A 15782-nucleotide genomic window follows, 5' to 3' on the forward strand; every position below is an offset into this window, starting at 1 on the left:
GGCTCAATGAAATGACTAGTTAACTATGAAACAAATTCACATATTCCAGCATCACTGAATGACCAGACTAACTCGCGAAGGGTACAAAGTGCCTTCCACCTGGACACCAAAGAGAAAATGGCAAAGCAACCCCCAACCCAACCCTTTTAACCACCCGGTGGCCAGGGTGTGCAAATGCCCCACAGGGCCCTTGGGGCCAGCAGTACAACATGGTGACAGAATCCACGCACACGGATCTCTGTGAGGGGAATGAGGGTGCCCACGCTGACTTCTGCCCTGCCTCTCATACCATGCTATGCCCACTGTCTGCTGACTGCCTCCTGACATCGCAAAGCAGCTGTGTTTTCCTTTCTATTTCAAGGCATTTTTACGTGTCGGACCAGCATGCCTCCCCCATCCCTTCACTTCTACCTCTGAATCTCTGCCTTTCTAGGTACTCCTCACACACAACGTGGAGTTGGGCTCTGCTGCTGCTCTAGTTTGGAGATTTTTTACATTTATCGATACAACACAGGTTCTCAATTGTATGACTTGGTTTTTGTAATTTAAAAAGAAGTCCTCATTCTCTCTCTGCAATTCTTTTAAAACCTAGCAGTTTGTACTGTTTCGTCTTAAAGGTTCTGTTGTTCTAACAACTCTGTGTGGCTCTTTCACCCTTCTGAGCCTCAGACAGTGACTCTCAGTGAGTCATTTCAGTTTACGGCTCCCTTCTCAGTAAACTGCCATCCTCTCATTCCCTTTCCGTCTCTCTTCCCCAATACAGCTTGACTCTTGTGAACCTCATTCTCTTGGCAATCACAGGCAACAATGAGAACCTTCCAGCCACCTCTTCTGTCTCCCTCCCCAGTGGTACTGCTGTGCCCCCACCTCATGGCCAAGGGCCACAATATTCCCATTTTGTCTCAGTGCCCTGGTCCCGATATGTGCTCATCTTAGTGGACAGCTGAAGCACTGGCCAGCACTGGTGTCCATTTCCATTGCTTCCCCAGCCATCTCTTGATTGGCTGAATTTAATTTCCTCAAAAATGCTCATAACTGCCAAGGAATGGGCTGAAAAAGGAGACAATATAAACTTGACTACAGAGATGAGGTCATTAGAGATGAACTGTCTTCCAACAACTGAACCACCTAAGGAAACATCCCTGGACCCATATAGCTATCAAGACTGAACCTAAGGAAACAGAAAGACTGAACAGACAAATTCAATCAGAAATAGTCTTACCAAGACCTCACATGTAGGTAGTGCCCTGGTCCCGATATGTGCTCATCTTAGTGGACAGCTGAAGCACTGGCCAGCACTGGTGTCCATTTCCATTGCTTCCCCAGCCATCTCTTGATTGGCTGAATTTAATTTCCTCAAAAATGCTCATAACTGCCAAGGAATGGGCTGAAAAAGGAGACAATATAAACTTGACTACAGAGATGAGGTCATTAGAGATGAACTGTCTTCCAACAACTGAACCACCTAAGGAAACATCCCTGGACCCATATAGCTATCAAGACTGAACCTAAGGAAACAGAAACTCTGAACAGACAAATTCAATCAGAAATAGTCTTACCAAGACCTGTCATGTGAAGGTACAGGATCCCAGTAATGAATGTAACTGTATTGTAGACCTAGATTGTACAAATAAACTCAATAAAAAGGAAAAAATAAAAAAGAAATAGTCTTCCGTCAAAGACAAGCTAGGACTAAATGGTTTCATTGCTGAATTCTACCAAACATTTTAAGAAGTAACATCATTGCTCTTCAGATTCTTCTCAAAAGGAGAAAGAATTCTCCCAAATACATTCTATGAGGGCTGCATTCTCTTGATACCAAAACAAGACTAGGCTATAACAACAAAACACTAGGCTAATGAATATTGATGTAAAACCCTTCATTAAACACTAGCAAACTGAAACCAACAGCACATCAAGAAACTACTTGCTCCAATCAAGATCAGGAAATACAAGGATGGGTCAAGAAATACAATCACAAACAACATATATCCCATGAACACAATGAAGCACAAAAACTGTAAGATCATTTCAACAGATACAGCAAGAGCATCTAATGAAATTCAACATCTCTTTGTGATAAAACTCTGAGCAAATGAGGCACAGAAGGAAGATAACACAACGCAACACAATACAATCAGGGTGACTATAGTTAAAGTATTGTACATCTCAAAATAGCTACAAGACTGGAGTTTAAATGGGTTCAATGAAAATAAATGATGAAAAAGAATTTTTTGTTTGGTACCAGGGATCGAACTTAGTACCCTGAGCTTGCAAAGCAGGCAGTGGAACCACTGAGCTAAATCCCTGGCCCGGAAATAATGAATATTTGAGGGATAGACAGGCTAATTACCCTGATCTAATCATTTTAAAAAACTAATTAATTTCACTGTTACATTTAAGATATACAATACAATGACATTCGTCATTGGAAATTTGCACCTTTACATAATCCATCTTGATTTTTTTTTCCCATTCCCCTGCCCTCCCTTCAACCCCTCCACTCTATTTGATCATTATACATTGTATCCACATATCAAATCCTCATTGTCCTCCATAAATAATGTGATAAGGTTTTTTTAATGTTCATGAGAATAATATTCCCTGAATTCTTATGTGTTTAACACGGTTTGAGTGCAGTCTCAAAATAAAGACCATATGGACAGAAAATTCACAGGCTGCCTTTTCTCCCTGGAAGGTCCAGGGAGGCCTCTAACATGTGGAGAAACCTAAGGGTTGATTCCTTCTCCCATGGAGACTCTGGGTTTGCTTCCCTGATGAGCAGGTCCTCACTTCTCCTTCAGAATCCAGTAACTCTTTAGGAACATGGCCTGCTCAGGACTGTTCTGGGCAGTGTAGCCCTTCCGTCCAATTCCAGTACCATGCTGCTCTCTGAAGACCTGAGTGTGGATGTGTCACCTCATCCGACTCTCACTCAGATACCCAGCCTTGCTGTTGGTTCTCGTGTCTTCCATCCTTGTCTCCCAGTTTCCTTGGCACCCAGGTCCCATTATCTCCTGCTTTACTGACATCTCTCCCTGTGTTTGTCCTGAAGCCTACTTTCACTGACTGCTACTCTGAGGTCCTATGCTTTTCCTTCATAGTGAAATGTGGTCCTAATTTCCATCCTGTTTCATGGAAACTTTTTTCTGGTGTTCTGCACTAACTGCCTGCTTTCACTGTTCTTTCCGTATTTTCTTCAGAGATATTCATGCTTTCACAGTTTCCTCCTTCTTAATACTTATTTTTGGGTGAGGTGGAATTCCCTAGGCCTCCATTTTGCAGGAGTCTGCAGGGGGTGGGGTCCAAGAGGGGTCCAGGCCTCCCTGTTCCAGGCTTTCTCCTGCACTATTTCATGTCACATGGACAATCCCACAGGCGACCCTGCAGCCCAAAATAAAATTTTTATGTAAAGATACATCATTAGTACAAGGTTTTGTGGAGTTGTGTTTGCATAAAATTCCTTTTTTCTATTACCTCTTCCATGAAATGAAGCTCATTCTTTGTGGAAATCATAAAGTGGCAAATGCATGCAAGGTCACAGACAGACTTGGGGTCTTCCTGAGGCCAGGTGGGTCCCAGGAAGGCCCAAGGGGAGCAGCACAGCACTATGAGCATTCACAAAGCTTAGGGCAGAGAGTGTTGCCCTGCCAGAGGCCCCCAGTCTGGGGTACTGATGGCAGGAAACCCAAATCCCTATTTTCTACTGAGTTCGCTCCTTTTTTCTTCCTACATAACAAACAGGCAGATCTTTCTGCAGGTGCCCAAAGCATCTTGAATTATTTCACATCTGCAATCTTCAAAACAGTTATTCAAAGTGTCATCGAAGTAGTTTCTGAAACAAAACACTTACTTTGACCACATAAGTGAATCTTCGGATATCCTGAATCGCACTTGAAAAGTCCAGCCGGTTAAAGGCTTCTCCCAAGGTACAATAGCCATGCCTCTGGGAAGCAGCAGAGAGGAGTTAAATTTAGGCAACCACAACCAGCAAAGCAAGGCAACAGTTAATGTTAATCAGGCTGTATGAACAGTTTTTAAAGTTTTGGCAAAAGAGGTTTGTCTTCACTTTAAGATGTGTTCCAGATTTACATGAGAATAGAGTAAAATCATATCACAGAGTAAAATCAAGCCATTTTACAAAATCCAGACACCATCCATGACATTAACTGACATTCTATGCAGCACTACTTATGTAATCATAAAGAGGAACACTTTTTAAAGTTTTTAATTAATTTTATTGGTACATTTTAGGTATATAGTAAAATAACATTCATCATTGGAAATCTGTACCTTTACATAATATGACTTGGTAAGAAGCACTTATACCTTGCTGGGTTCTTGTGCTGGAATAAGGCTATGGATGCTGGTTATGCCACTCGAGCAGAAAGTCTTATACTGACCAGCGTGTGAGCTGACCTAGGAGGACCTGGCCATGGAAGGGACCTCCAACAGCAAGTGGGTGCTGAGGGTAGGTGGCTAGACCTGACAATGGGGTCATTCCTAGGCTGGGAGCATGAGGCTGAGTACTCAAAAAGCCAAAAGCTGGTCAGGAGATCCCAGCTCCAAGAATCAAACAGGAAGTATAAGTCACTTTCAGTCCTGTAAACAGTACTATTATTCCACCTTGGAAGTCTTCTGTAAAGGCATACACTTTATTCTGTATCAGTTTGTACAGATTTGCACCTTAGCCTCTGAAGCTGTCTGAAACTCCATCTCTGTATGTGAAACACTCAAAGTCTATAAACAAATCTTTCATATGGTCCTGAGGGACTGATATGCTGGAGGACAATAAACCACAAGTTGGTAGATGGATTCCTGTATTTATAGCCAGATGGGTACGACTGGTCTGGGGTAGCTGGAGCAACAACATATGTGCTGGCCTTAACTGTGGGGGAAATATGAAGTCAAGCCTGGCTGTGCCCATCCCAGGAAGAGTCCCAGTGTATGCACGAAGTATGGGCCAACATGAAGACTCCAACACATGTGTACCAAGTATGCACTATGTATGTGCAGAATGCTCTCCTGGTTGTGGGGAAACAAAGGATAACTAGGTTTTAGTTATCCTAGCATTCTAACTGACAGATTTAATTCTTTTCTAAAGGGAAAAAGACTTTTAACGGTGGTACAGAAACCTCTTCAAGGTAGCTACCATCTCACAACAGGAACCAAACCTGGTTCACAGAGCAGACCAAGAGTGTGCCTGTCTTTGCAGCTGAATGGGCTTACATCAGGTACAAGGAGGAAGCTGTGTGACAGGACACAGGCCTGCCAGCTCCCAGCACTAGCCTAGGTTCTTTCTAAGCCTGTCAGATCCCTGTTCCAGGGATCCGTGGGACATCCCGGAAGACCACAGCAGATTTTGTCGCTATGCCAGCTGTAATCTGATAATAAACCAGACTAGATCTGTCACTCTTCAAGTGGCAAATCAGAGTATATCCTAAGGATTAGGATTGTGCTGTACCCATTTAATAACACCATTATCACATAGACTGAGTAATTTTTCTTTCTCATAATCAAATCTTTATGTTTCTAGCAAGTTGGGCTAGTTTAAGACATCTATTATTAACATTGTGGAACATTTAACTTATCTTAACTTTATAATAAACAATTGTTCTCTGAATTATTTTCCACAAGGCTATGAAATAAAGCAAATGCAGAGTTTCAAAGGCTGCAAAAAGAACCAGGCTTCCCTCAAAAGTAAGCAGAGAAACAGGAAGACAGAGTAGAGCTTACTGGTTTAAAGCAGTGGTGGCGAACCGATGGCACGTGTGCCAGTGGGCACACAGAGCCCTCTCCGTCGGCATGTGAGCCAAGTCACCCAGCACCCGAGCATCGGATAACAGTGCACACAGGGTATGTATGCTAACACTCTGTGACAAACAGGTGAGTTCTGGGTCACAGTTTGGGCACTTAGTCTCTGAAAGGTTTGCCATCACTTGCTTAAGGGCTCATAGAAAACTTTAGCCAACTTGGCAAGAGAAGACAGGAAAGAGTTCACACTGCTCTGCAAGCACATTCTTGATAAGAGTTTCACAAGGCACTCTCCATATGGAGTGAGGGACTCACAGACATTCTCACCCTCATAACATGAGAGCTGAGCACATCCCCCAGCCACAGCAGCTCACCCTGATAAGACAGCGCATCACACCTCACAGGAATGCACTGTGATTTAGAGAGATGCACAGGAATCATACAGTACACCCCCCACATACCACACATGCACATGCCCCCGTAAGCATGTGCCACACACACCGTACACATACTACAGATGCATGCACATGCCACACGTATGCACATCTCATATGCATGCCACAGATATACATGCCAAACATCACACACGTTGTATGTATCACATACCACAAATGCATACACCTTGTATATATAGCACATGCCAATTACAACACCAATATGCACATATTCCTCCACATATCACACATATGCAACATCACACAAATATACCACATTCACACAGATACGCAGACACATGCACACTCACAATTGTGAACCACATTTCTAAAGCTCCCCATGTGTACGTATTATCAGAATGTGAATCACAGATTTAATACTGCAAGAGATTATTTGATGTGATACTTCACTCTCAACAGAAACAATATAGGACACAGTCTTCTTTATAAAGAACACTTACTTCTCTTGTGCTTTCTTTATGGACATAGATCCATTTTTCACGATAAAAACCTAGAATAAAAATTAAAATCTGACAAATCATTTGAAAATAGATTTTAAAGGAATTTCAGTAACTGGACATGCTAACAAAATTATCTGACTTACTGGATCATTAAGAGATTGCTTATACTTGGGCAAATATAAAGAGAAAAGCTTTGTTTCCTAATATCAGTGATGTACTGAGATCCCTTCACATGAAAAATGATTAGTACCATGTCTTACAATGCAGAAGAAATTAGTGTTATTAATGACTGCAGTCATATAAAAACACAAGCAAGCATATAAATCATTATGTACATAACCTTGTATACCCTAGTGAAGTTCTATTTTTGTATTGCCCTCTATTACATTTCATAGACACATACTTTCATATAATTCTGATCCTAAAGCTTTTCTACTTGACTCTGACTACTTCTTTATACCTTGACAGGTGTTATGCCATCTGTTATGTCAGCCTTGCAGGGAAGTTACTACCTTGCCATCCCCATACCCTTAGCATCCAACATCCTGAATCCCAGCCCCTCCACACTCAGTTCTTGCCCTGAGTCCTCAATGACAATGTGCCTAGGTCCTCACACCTCTCAGGTGGCCTGGCTGCTCTGGAATGAACCAAGTTCATGACTGCCCTTTGGTTACTCACTGTAGAGGCTGTGTTGTGGGTTTTGCCATCTTCATTTTGTGGACATCTTACCAACTCAAATGGCAGAGGTGCAAGAATCTGGTTACTAAATTAGTGGGTAACACTGGACACTGTGCTTATTTATATACCTGCATCACCTTTAATTTCATAAGATAGCACTGCCAAAACAATTCAGCATACCAACATATTAAAAAGTACGAATAAAAATTATCTTACTTTGGGCATTTGTGTTATTTCTGAAATGGTCCTTTTTCCTTTTTTTGGATGCATATTCACACTCTTCATTACTGTATATTTCTTCATCCTCACTATTTAAGATACTGAAAAAAAGATGTTTTATTAAAACATTTTTTCAATGAGATCTTCATTTGTCTTCTTTTGTAACAGAATATAATGAATACTTGGTTTGTAATTCAGGAGACCAAAATAAAAATCATGTTTTATTCTGAAAATACTAGTTAACTGTTTTCAGATATAGATCATGAACTTCAAATTACAAGGGTAATGTCTAATACACATTTCCTTTTGAGAAATCTAAGCTATATTTTGGTTCTTTTGAGTGGGACATCAGATAGTGCCAGACATGCTGCGGAATCTTCCACAGATTTCATGTGCTCAGCCAAGGCAGCCTCAGGTATCACAATGCTTTACTAAAACATGGAGATCGTAAATACTTGTATAAAAGCTCTGGGAAAAAGCCTGTGGAAAATGATACCTAAGACTAGTAACTTGCCCTCGGTGTCAAGTAAACACTTGGCATTTCTGTTTATCCTCTACATTTAAAAAAAATGTAGCTGAGGTGATTGCTGCACTGAAGCCATTTAATGGAACCTGATAAAGCAAATATAATTTTTTACTCCTTAAATACATTTAAGGTTTTCTAATATTTTTTATTTTTTTATACAATACAAAAATAAAATAACGCAAGAACTAAACAATCTGAACAACTTTTCATTAAATGTTTCTTCTTCCCTTTAGTATTAAAAACTATGAACAGCAAACCACACCCTCAGAGCTAAAGACGTATATAAAGTTGTTTTTTTTTTTATACACTGAATATTCAGTCTGTTTTCAGTCTAAAATTGGAGGAAGGACGTGCTATAGAGAAGGCTGCCTGTTGCGGGCACATGGGAATGATGTTCAAAACCAGGGAACTAAAATTGCTCATTTCCTCATCATCATTCTTTGACAAGAAAATTGTGTTCAAGCCCCCTTTCACTCACCAGTATTCACTTTTAATAAAAACAGCTGAGTATGCCCCATGCATCTATTTATCACTGTCAAAACAGACTTAAACAGCACAGGCAACAGCTGTAAATCATCAAGACAAGCAGAAGTGCATTTGAACACAAACAACCATGCTCTGTGGCAGGCACTAAATAACACCAACTCACGGCAACATGAGTGATCCTTGAATCTTATATTTAATCTTACACTAATTTGTTATCATTGATTCGAATACAGAATGGAGACTTTAAATCTGAGAGCTTAATAGCTAAAATCACAAACATTATCAAAGTAAACGTGGAAATACATGGTTTTCCAGAAACTATTTCACAGAAAGCAAACAGGAAGGAGGAGAGGCAGCCAGCTAGGCTTACGGGTAGTGGGAGGGACCCCTCGCACTCTGCTGTGCTGCAGCAAGAGGCCGAAGGTGTGCCAGGTGAATGACGAATGACCTCATTTAACCTGCTCGGAGTGGGAGGAATCAACTTCCGGGCTGAGACTAGGCAAGTCTGCCTGCAGTGACCACGTCTTCTGTGCATCTGGCCCCTGGCCTACCTACTGGCTGCCATTTCCACACCAGTGGTCTCAGTGCATCCACTTCCCTGGTGCTACTGGACACTGCCTCGGCTGACAGGTTCAAATGGGCTCAAAGGGTTTGGGATTAGGCCCTGGGGGAGTCCCACAGGTACTGATCAAGGAAAATGATCACTCTGGAGAGACTTAACTTAGTTGCTACTTTTACAAAGTATTTTGAAAAGGAGGGAAAAAAACCCACATTTTTTGGAGGTAGATTTACACTGTCAAAAATGAAAAAGTTGGGAAGAAAAGTGCTTTCAGAATTAAAATTTAACATGTATGTTAATACAACAGTATTCAAGGTTGCATAAATCTTTCCATTTTGCATGCATGTAAACTATCGATCATCTACATTTTGCAGCACATATTTCTTTTTTATGGCCTTTGGATTCGTGAGCAAGATGTAGATCACCCAGCCTGGCTTAAAAAAACAATCGAATCTTCAATAACAACAAATCTCCAACAATTTGATGGCCAACAAGCATGTGAAATCACTGGATCACACACAGGATCACTAATTCTTAGGGAAATGAAAATCAAAATCATAGTAAGATACCATTTCCACCCACTAGGAAGGGTACTATCCAAAGAGCAACAAAGCATTGGTGAGATGTGGAAAAACCAGAACTATGTACTGTTGGTAGGGATGTGAAACACTGTACTTACTCTGGAAAACATGCAATTTCCTCGAAGATTAAATACAGAATTACCACACAACCCAGCAAGTCTACTACTGGGTCAGCCAAAAGAACTGAAAGTAGGGTCTCAATGAGACATCTGCACTCCTACATTCATAGTAGCACCAACGGATGCATATGTGACAGAAAGAAGGGTCTGATGTTCCCTAAGGAGTATTTTTTTATTCTTTCTTTCCTTTGAAGCTGCCCCAAGTGTCTCATGGCCAGCCACAGAAAGATCAGATTCCCCAGAGCCACTCTGGGAGAAAAGCACTTTGGCTACAGCAAGCTGCAATCATGGTTCCATTCCAGGGGACCCTGCCCCACATCCCCTCTGCAGCCATCCTCAATCAGGTCCACAAAGAGTTGCTCCCATACTTATGACTACACAGAAAATCTGACACTGAGCCCACATGAGCCTACCCTTTTTATTCTACATGAACAACCTCCCTGTTCCCTTAATGGGTCAGTATATGCAGTGTTCCCCTTATGTACAGCCTAAGTCCTAATAAAGCATCTTGCAGATAGCATATTCTTGCCTATTCATGATTTCTATCTCAGCTACAGCATGCTGAGCTGGGAGACTAAGAGCTCATGACACCAAAAGCCACTGGTGCCAAAAGTGTCCAGCAGCCAGGGCTGGTAACACTGACTGCAGCTAGCAGCAGAAATGGCAGAGAGAAATGGAGCATCCCTGGAAGTCACCACCTCCTGTCAACCAGAAGTTGGAGTGCTATCATTTCCATAAATTATAATCCTCATTTTAGTGACCTACTAGAAAATGCATCTTCTCGTATTATCTTCTGGGCAAGCTGAGTCTAAAGCATCCACTCCCAGACCATTCTGGGGCTCTAAACACAGCCGATACTGTGATATACAGCTATAGGCTGTTGTCTCTAAGCTGTTTCACTATTTCAGAAGAAGACTTGCAGGGAAGTCTCCAGTTTCTGAAATGGACAACTTAGGGTAATGTTCTCCACTTTATGAGGATATGCCACAAAAATTTTGTTGCTAGTAAAAAACATTAGCAAAATTTGTGAATGATTTAAATTCTGATAATTATAATAAAAAATCAAATAATAAACAAATATAAAGTTAAGTCTTCCTTGCCAACCCCACTTCTGAATTAGCTAAACTTCTTTTTGGTACCAGGTATCAAACTCAGGACCTTGTCCTTGTGAGACAGGCACAGGGCCACTGCACTAAATCTCTAGCTAACTTAGCTACACTTTTAGCTTTTTTGTTTTGTTTTGTTTTTTGGTACCAGGGATTGATCTTGGGACCTTGTGTTTGTGAGGCAGGCAGTAGCGCCACTGTGCTAAATCCCGAGCCCTTATCATTTCTATTTTTATTTGATCTAGTTGCTAATTTTATAATTCCAAAGATATGCTGACTCCTCTATTTCTTAACTGCCTACAAAAGACAAGGAATTAAGCAGGTCACTCTGCTCCTGGATGTGGGCTGGCAGGTCATCCTGCAACAGCAACTAGCTACAGCCAGTCTCACCATGTCTCCTACTTCCTGCTCCCACTGCTCTCCAATGAGTCCCACGTGGGACACTTCTAAGAGTCCTGGCTGTACTCAGTCCTGCTGTGACCACTCGGGAGGAGCAGCTGGACATGCTACTGGACTGTGCATCTTTTACCTGAACTCTGGACACCTCTGCCTGAGCCTAGGCCACAGATCCCCTCTCTGCCCATGCATCTCAGGGAGAGCTTTCTCTTCCTTTAGCTGTGGGCTGGAGAGCCTGGCAAACATTTGTTTCTTCCCAGAACTGGAGGCAGTGAGTTTTAGATCAAGATGTCAAGGGCTGGTCCCTCCCCAGCCCTCTCTGAGGCTTTCCGAGACATCCTTCTCCCCATGTCCTCAGATGGCTTTCCTCCACATGCACACTCACTGTTGTCTTTCTCTCTTAAAAGGACACAGTACTAACAGCTCAGGTCCCACCCTCTCTACTTGCATAGACTTAATCATCTCCTAAAAGGTCCCACCTCCAAACAGCAGAGGGTGAGGATCCAACATATGGGGAACCAAATCCAACCCACAGCACAGTATTTAAGATAAATATATCTTTTATCATTCCTAGGGTTTGACATGTAAGGGGAAACTAAACAATATGCCCACCCAACTTCGTAAAGTCAGAATTTTGTGAACAGAATAAAACTAGTTACATTTGTTACTCCAGTAGGTTTAATGTGGTCCCTCAAGGTCTAAGTCCTTACTTCTAGGTGTGACCCTATTTAGAAAAAGGTTGTAATTTATGAAAGGTCTAAAAGTGAGCCTACCCTGGACTCTCATACTCTCAAACCCAAGCACTGGAGGTCTCCAGAAGGGGTGGCTACTACTCTGCACGGGGACAGGTGGGGGACAGATGAGGGACAGTGAGGACAGAAATCAGAGTGGCTGCATTCACCACCAGAGAGGCCAGAGGAGGCTCAGGCCAGAAGATCCCTCAGTCTCCAGGAGGGAACAAACTCCATCAGCCCTGAATTTCAACTTCTGGCCTCCAGAGCTGTGCAGGCATAAGTTTCTGATGAGTCAAGCCACTGGGTTTGATATAAATACATAGAGGAGGAAAAGGGAGAATTTTTTCCTACAGAAGGATTCCAGAGGAAAGGGAGGTAGTAGAAATTGCAGTTAAAGCACAGCATGATTGTCACAGGCCAGATCCACTGATGGGTGCTAAACTTAATGGGTGAAGGGTCAATGAGAAACAGAGTACCTGTGCATCATCTCCAGATTGGGGGGGTGGTCAGTGGCAAAGCCTGGTCCTCCCACCTGCCTGACCATCACACGGGGAGCAGATGGCAGCCTGTGTGCCTTCCCAATGCAGCCTGAACAGTATACTTTCTGAGCTGTCTGGGATACTAGAAATTTTAAGGTCTTTTCATTGCCATTCCTCAAATAGGATATAAGAGTTTTAAGCTGAAATATATATATATATCCACATATACACATATATATATATATTGTTTTATATTAAATAATTCACATAAAATAAGTATACAGCTTTCATCTATATTTCAGCTCTTTATGCACAGCCTTAACTTTCCTGCATTGGAAAAGGGATGCTTGCTCTAACAGCACACCCTGGCAGATGGTGTCTAAGAATAGCACAAAACAAAAGATAATTTAACATGAAAAAAGTAAGCCAGGCCTCTGCTTTCAAAAAATAAATTAGTTGACAATCAATACCAAACTAATTCTGATGGTTAGTCTTTGATCTATGCCAGACTCCACACTGAATGAGTTTCAGAATTCATCCAAGTCACAACCCCAAGAACCTAATAGCTCAAGAGGCAATGCAAGGGGTTCAAGAGCTCCAAGATGAGTTACAAAAGGTCAATTTTTGGTGGGAATATTTATTTAAATAATCAAAACCTGTAAAGGCAATGCCAGAAGTGTTCTTAAGATACCCAGAGAACCAATAAAGCACAGAAATAGGGATATATATGTAGTTGAATCAGACTTTGAAGGTCCAGTAGATAACAAACTCAACTTGAAATGTACACATCAGTTAGACCACATCAGTTAGAATACTTTAAAGTGAGAAAAACTGAATCCAAACTGCTGTACACAAAAGGGGAACCTACTTATGGAAGAAAAAGAGCCTTGGCCCATTGTAGTTAGGGTCAAACAAGATACAGGGATCCAGCCACCCAGCTACAATTCCTCTGGGTGCCTTGGCGCACCTCAGTGTTCATTATCACAACATGGCACGTACAAGAAGGGAACCCACTTCACCAGCAGCTCAAATAGAAGTTCAGGACTGGTGCCTGCTATGCCAGTGAGATGGTATGCAGGCCACATGTTCCAGGCCTGTCTGTGGAAGCCCAGAAGGAAGTTGGGACAGATATAAGGGCATAGTGGACCTAAAAGAGAGACAACTCTGCCAATTTAAGGGGAAAGCTGGGTGGCACCCACAGAGTATAAGCTATACCCCACACACAATGAACACACAGATGGAACCAATGTAACAAAGTAAACAAACACATGCTTAGAGTCTAAAAGTGCATTTTAAATTATAAATAACTAGGAAACCTTAACTACAGTACTGATCCTCCTGAGGATGCAAAACACACACTGCAACCATTCTAGTATTTTGTAAATGAAACTATTGCCAGTGTGTGATATATATATATATATTTTTTGTTTTGTTTTGTTTTGTTTTTTGGTAAATGGGAACTGACAGGGTAAATATAATTTCTTTAAAAAGATTCCTTCAAGCTGGGCATGGTGGCGCACACATGTAATCCCAGCACTTGGGAGGCTGAGGCAGGAGGATCACTGTGAGTTCGAGGCCAGCCTGGGCTACATAGTGAGTTCGAGGTTAGACTCAACTACACAGTGAGACCCTGTCTCAAAACAAACAAACAAAAACAAAACAAACAAAATGAGTTAAAGTAACAACAAAGACAAGGCTGTCAATAATCCATAAAAACCTGTGTACTTCAGGTTACAAAAAAAAGCAGCAAATGGAAGAGGAGGGAATGGGGGTGAAGGGCTGTCACCCCTTAAGTGAAGAGAAAGGAGTCCTTCCAGTGCAGCTGCAGCTATAGCCATGGGGCTCCACTGCATGCACAGATGTACTCCAACTTCTGCTCCCTCTTGCAACCGCCCCTCGTGCAGTGGAACCTGCTCTAATGTACAGTGAATTTTGGACAAAGTGGAGGTAATAGGAATTTTTGTTTGTTTGTTTGTTTTTGGTACCAGAGATTGAACTTGGGACCTTGTGCTTGTGAGGCAGGTGGCGGCTCCAATGAACTAAATCCCTGGCCAACATGGGAATTTTTGTATGCTACTACTCAAAGTATAAACTATAGAGGATTTTGGAGGGTAATGTGGTGACACTAGAACTTTAATTATAAAATTCTACCATAAGCACAAATAAAAATGTTAAAGGATAAACCCTATTTGCCACGACCACTCCAGTGGAGTCTGTGTGACAATGCCGGTCACCTGGCAGAAACCAGACCAGAGGTATCGTCCCCACGGGGTTAAGCCTCCTGGAAGTCCTTGGCACACACCGCATGCGAAGTCAGCCGTGAAGAGAATAGCTGGCCTCTCTGCCTGCAGTTTGGGGACATTGGGTTCATTTATAATTCTGTTCTATTTTGTCTTTATTACTATTTGTCCATTATCTGTAGAATTGTATTCTGGGCCCAGGAAAGGTTAGGAACAATTAGATGTTCCTAGAGATGGGGAGGTATTGAGGCACAAGAGGACGGGCGGCCAAAGTGCTGACCCTGAGCCCCGGAATGTGAAGTCCTGAAGGTGATCCTGAAGGTGACATGCTGAAGCAAGTCCTTTGTTTTACAAAGTTCCCCTTCTGACTGCGTATAGGTGTGGTCTTACCTTGACTTAATGGTCTAAGCTTTTGTGATGGTATATAGGTGTGGTCTTAACTTGACCTTGTGGTCTTAGTTTTTACAGTACTATTGTCTATCTTTCTCATGCCTGCCTGTGCCTGAAATAACTCTTGAGGTGTGCCCTTGAAACTAGTATATAAACACCTAGAGTTAGAAATAAAATTGCAGCAGCATTTGCAAACTTCACCTCTGTGTAGAGTGCTTTTGTCTGACTGTCATTGCCGAACCTGCTCCCACCTTTCAGAGAACCTGTATCTCCTCGTGAAATCCCGAGTTTGCTGCCCTACGGTCGGTAGCACCCATTATCAAAATTACCTCAAAAAAATAGTAATGGAAGGGATGGTTTGGTGGAGGATGATGAGTAGAATGTTATGTCTTTGGATTCTTTGCTTATTTTTAAAAAAGCATATGACTGTCATTGCCGAACCTGCTCCCACCTTTCAGAGAACCTGTATCTCCTCGTGAAATCCCGAGTTTGCTGCCCTACGGTCGGTAGCACCCATTATCAAAATTACCTCAAAAAAATAGTAATGGAAGGGATGGTTTGGTGGAGGATGATGAGTAGAATGTTATGTCTTTGGATTCTTTGCTTATTTTTAAAAAAGC

The 15782-nt window shown here is 42.0% G+C and overlaps 1 protein-coding gene across 4 annotated transcripts in view; it reads right to left on the reverse strand.

Moving 5' to 3' along the window:
* The window catches only part of Fbxo25 (F-box protein 25), a 45287-nt gene that overhangs the window by 15873 nt on the left and 13632 nt on the right, over nucleotides 1-15782 (reverse strand). For 3 of the 4 annotated variants that reach the window (XM_010620352.3, XM_010620350.3, XM_010620351.3), the window contains exons 3-5: nucleotides 7544-7647; nucleotides 6650-6699; nucleotides 3854-3946 (exon numbers count right to left, since the gene is read on the reverse strand). In XM_010620352.3, the coding sequence (XP_010618654.1) occupies nucleotides 3854-3946; nucleotides 6650-6699; nucleotides 7544-7647 (247 nt within the window). Of the gene's footprint in view, nucleotides 1-3853; nucleotides 3947-6649; nucleotides 6700-7543; nucleotides 7648-15782 lie in introns of those variants that run through there. The other variant, XM_010620353.3, reaches the window with a different exon arrangement.

This window comes from Fukomys damarensis, unplaced genomic scaffold (assembly GCF_012274545.1).
Source record: "Fukomys damarensis isolate Sample0158 unplaced genomic scaffold, DMR_v1.0_HiC HiC_scaffold_18, whole genome shotgun sequence".
Classification (NCBI taxonomy): Eukaryota; Metazoa; Chordata; class Mammalia; order Rodentia; family Bathyergidae; genus Fukomys; species Fukomys damarensis.